This window comes from Ceratina calcarata, unplaced genomic scaffold (assembly GCF_001652005.2).
Source record: "Ceratina calcarata isolate Rehan_Ccalc_2016 unplaced genomic scaffold, ASM165200v1 scaffold78.2, whole genome shotgun sequence".
NCBI lineage: Eukaryota > Metazoa > Arthropoda > Insecta > Hymenoptera > Apidae > Ceratina > Ceratina calcarata.
Genome location: NW_017179105.1, coordinates 453,248 through 457,903, shown reverse-complemented (window position 1 = coordinate 457,903; position 4,656 = coordinate 453,248). Strand labels below are relative to the sequence as shown.

The window sequence follows — 4,656 nt, the reverse complement described above, 5'->3', positions numbered from 1 at the left end:
TTTCTTCTAATATCCGTCTCCTGCCTTTGAGACGCGTGAAATTCAGTAGAATGAATCGGTAACGGTAAGACATCGACTCGCCATCGGCGGTGATACGTTTCCCAGTGTCTCCCAACCTTCTTTGAAATAATGATCTCGCGAAACAATATTTGTTAGTGAAATGATAAAATTATAACATTTATATTAGGTCTACCGGAAAGTTCTGTCCGTTTTTTTTTACAACAAATTTCGACACGTAAGCACATGTTTATTAAGCACATGTGTGCCTCTCTATTTTTAACACTTAATGTATACATACTGACGTAGCAAATTAACTAAAACAAAGTTGATTCACGTCAATCTTGTGTGAAGCCATAGTGTACCCATTGGCTATTGATAAGGTTCATTTACGCCACTGTATTTTATACGAATTTCAACAAAGAAGAAATGCTACAGAAACATGTAAAATTTTATTGAAAGTGTTTGGTGAAGGTACAGTTTCTGATAGGACATGCAGAAGATGGTTGAAAAAATTTTTTGAAGGGAAAAAAATTGAAAAATGAAGAAGATATGAAACAAGCACTAGTTGAATTTTTCGCATGAAAAGATAAAACATTTTTGAAAAATGGGATATACAAATTGCCCTCGCGCTGGCAAGAAATCATTAATAATAATGGCAATTATATTATTTAATAAAGTTTATTGATGGTAAGAAAAATTTGTATTTTGGTTTATTCTAAAAACAGTCAGGACTTTCCGGTAGACCTAATATAATAGAACGCGGAATAGTTTAACGACCTTAGTCCCAGGATTTTTATTAAAACACGTGAAAGAATTGTAATGAATACGTCAGAATAAATAAGTAATACAAGGAACAATGATTCAGTCTATTTTCTTTGGGAATCCGCAATTTGGGAACCTCGCTGAAGCTTCGTATTAAGTAGCTACAAGCTTTTTACACGTCTACTTCTCCGCTGGACCGTTCCGAGATCAAAGCACCAAAGCGGTACGTACTTCCCTTTCCTGGCTCCTCTCTGCTTTTCCCGAGAATAACTGAACTAGTCGAAAAGTCGTCCACCGTGCGCAAAATAATCGAAACATCATTGAAAGGTTCAAGGGATTGAGAAGAAAATAATGTTAGTAATTAGACAGATAATTAATATTTATTGTATAAATATGCTGTATAAATAGATAATTAATATTTATTGTATAATAATATTGATTGATTTTTTTATTTAAGCGTTCAATACAGAAAAGAAGAAGTTGAACAATTTCGATTTTGCCAGTCTCGATGAGACTCTAATATAAGATCCCGTGTTCTCTGAAATCCAATCTCTATAGTAGTAAACGTCCGAGTAAATGCCAGGATAACCCGGTCGAGCACAGCCATAGCCACCGGAAACTACGCCAGCCAACACACCGTTGCAGATCATACCGCCTCCCGAGTCACCCTGTGAAGTGTTCAAAGTCAGGATGATTTAAAAACACAAGTTCCTGTTCACATTAGAAAATTTTGCTGCTACAATATAATCCTAATTTATGTAATGAATTTCTGTAGAATTTTTTGTAAACTACGATGGTTTCGATGAAATGTGGTTTAAATCTATTTATAGTGTAAGGTTTAAGGGTGTGAAATTACTTGGCAAGCGTCTTTATGGCCATCCTCGTATCCGGCACACATCATCCCCATTGGGAAATCCGTTTGCCCCTCCCAAAGCTTCTTACATCTCTCCCTGCTTATCAACGGCAGGTCTATGTACATTAGACTATTGCTCGTTTCTTTATTATCCTGAAATCATCTCGAACGTCAACGAAGCTTCTAATGACAATTAATAATAATGATTCAGGACTTACCTCAGAGGGGTAACCCCAGCCAGCCACCTGGCAGATCGTGCCCGGCGTTGGTGTCTGAGCTGCCATTGGAATCACGTTCAGGTACGGTCCTGTTTCAAATGCCACTTTGACCTGGAAGTTTACACAGTTTTTAATTGAAGTTCGATTATTGAATTCTTGAAATAAAGAAGGAAACTATACACGAAGGAGGGCGATGTCGTTCTGGAGAGTCGCCTCGACGAAACGAGGATGAACGTAAACCTTGTCCACACCTCTGATCTGGCCATTCTCATCGTTGAGATTGATCTGTCCACCGACCAGCAGAATCGTCCAAGGTTGAAGGGTTATATCATCTCTATGACAAAATATTATTACGAATTGTATCAGAAATCAAAATCTAATTGTAATGCATATTAAATTGAATAATACAAATTCCCTTTCAAATCAAGAATAGTTATTACTCACTGTACAAGACAATGGGCTGCAGTGAGTACAAATTTTTTATCTATTAGGGACCCTCCGCAGAAGTGCTGATTGCTATAGCTCCTCCTCAGAGATATCTACGGAAATCAAATGTTCCAAGAAAACTCGTTCAAGTATAATACGAGATAGGCACGACAGAAACAACGTTATGCAATTAAACACTTGAAATCGAACAACAATGTATAAACATACTTGATAAGGGAACTGTTTTAATTCTGCTTTCGAGCCGTTAACTATGCGCCCGATCAAACCGTAGCTTGTCCAATATGCATCTTCTTCCACGAAGTTAATCTCATGTTGTCCTAAAACAAATGAAAATTAATTGTTCAACAATTAAAGCGAAAACATGTGAATTAATAAAATGTTACAATATACAATCGTTTTCTAATTAGTCTTGTATATTATTCATAATTCTATAAAGATTGTATATTAATATATATATAAAAGTGAAAAGTACATTTTCTAATTAGTCTTGTATATTATTCATAATTCTATAATGTACTTTTCACTTTTAAACTCAATTCATTGAATTCCATATGGACTGACCATACATTGCTTCATCCACTTTTCCCTTCCATCCCTTCCCTATCCAGACTTGACGAATTATATACATACGACAGAATTATAAAAACGAACAAATATTGATAATTATAAAAACCTAAATATAATTATTGTACACAGGAGATCGAGATTAGACAGTCGAATATCTGAATTTAAAGTACTTTTGATAAACTTACCGTGGACGAAGTTGGACAAAGACAGAAGAAAGATGAAAGTTAATGGAAAAATGCCTGCCATTTTCCTTCCCTTGTTTCTGCCAATTTTCACGCGTTCGTCTCTTCCTCTGTCTACCTTCCCGAGCAGTGGAAAGTAGACTGGCCGCTTTGAGAATCTGTTTATCTATCTTGCTTTTATTTATCTCTCACTTATCTATCACATATCAGATATTGTCACGAACCGTGTTAAATATTAATTGGGTTTACCAATGAGTTCATCCCCGAACAGAGAAAAAAAAACAACAATTAAATTTAATTACGCTTTCACGAAATAATCGAGTATTAAAATCGGGTATTATATTTGCCGATAAAGATTAATAAACCTAACAAATCCACCAGCAGGAAGTTTGCAAATAAAAAATCTTTTGCAATTTTATAGATGTTGTATATATGTCATAGATATTGTAAGAAAAGTGTATACTATTTTTTCCAGGTTAATCGATTACTAAAGTGCTCAGATAACGAAGCACGGAAGTCGTACTGACACGGTTATCATTATCGTTGAAATTTCAACCCAGTTTCGAGAAACAGATAAACAATCTCGAATTTCTGCGCGTGCCACTAAACGTGATCACCTTAGATTAATGTTAATGTATTTTTATCAGTCGTCGTTAAGTTCAGATAACGCCTAATTCCACAATATTGTAAATTCAAATAATTCAAAATTTCACATGTTTTCCAAGATTTAAAACGTCAGGCTCAACATTTTGTGCAATTATGAATTAGAACGAAGCTTATGATATTACATGATCTCCTGGAACTACGATGTATCGGTCAGTTCCATTAACACGAATGGCAGAGAAAATCCAGTGGAAGAAAGGTCACGAGTGGAACAGGTGGTTAACGATTGAAAAAGCGTCCGAGGCCTCGTATTAAGATCGAGCGAGTACGAATTAACTCGAGGCATGGTTCTCGATGCGAATTGCACCGATGTTACACGCAATTAATCGGCAACCGGGTGAATAAATATTCATAAAACGTTTGGAAGAGGCTACCCGTGTTCCAGCGGCAATTATCGCTCCTTATCGAACGGATTAACGAGGTCGCTGAATGAAATAACACCTCGGCACCAACCTAGTGATTACTTATTATTTATAAGACCCAGGATTACAGCAATCGCGGTGCTAAGTACACGTTCTCCGAGCTGTTCACGGACTTCACTAATTTTCTCAGATTAAAACGATAGGAACAAATCCAAATAGCTATTTTGTCTATTTATACACTGCGTGATTAATAATACGAATTATTAATATGAACGAATGATTAATAATACAATTTTTGGAAATGCCTTTTCTTCAAGTTGGAATATTATCCGCGTTAATAAAATATTGTACCGTAGACAACTCGGAGATAAAAATACATGGGAAAGACACTCAAGGTTTTGATTTTGTTAACATGTAGGGGAGGGTAACGATCCTCTCAGGGATTCAAAGGTCTGTTCGTACAAAAGAAAAACAGTCCTAACCGGATTATAATTTCCGGGTCTCCTCTCATCTTTGAGTCGGGGCCACCCTCTTCGAGAACACGAGCTTTCATCCCTCCGGGTGGGCTCCTTACGCGAATCGATAAACAAAACACGCGGAGC

The 4,656-nt window shown here is 36.3% G+C and overlaps 1 protein-coding gene across 1 annotated transcript; it reads right to left on the bottom strand.

The window, feature by feature from the left end:
- Positions 1-1,214: 1,214 nt before the first annotated feature.
- Positions 1,215-2,848, bottom strand: LOC108630511 (trypsin-3). Its single transcript, XM_018033849.1, has 7 exons — positions 2,842-2,848; positions 2,488-2,597; positions 2,278-2,372; positions 2,014-2,167; positions 1,834-1,944; positions 1,619-1,768; positions 1,215-1,430 (listed from the first exon to the last, which is right to left on the bottom strand). Exons 1-7 carry the CDS (start codon positions 2,846-2,848, stop codon positions 1,215-1,217), a joined length of 843 nt encoding a protein of 280 aa, XP_017889338.1.
- Between the last annotated feature and the right edge of the window lie 1,808 nt (positions 2,849-4,656).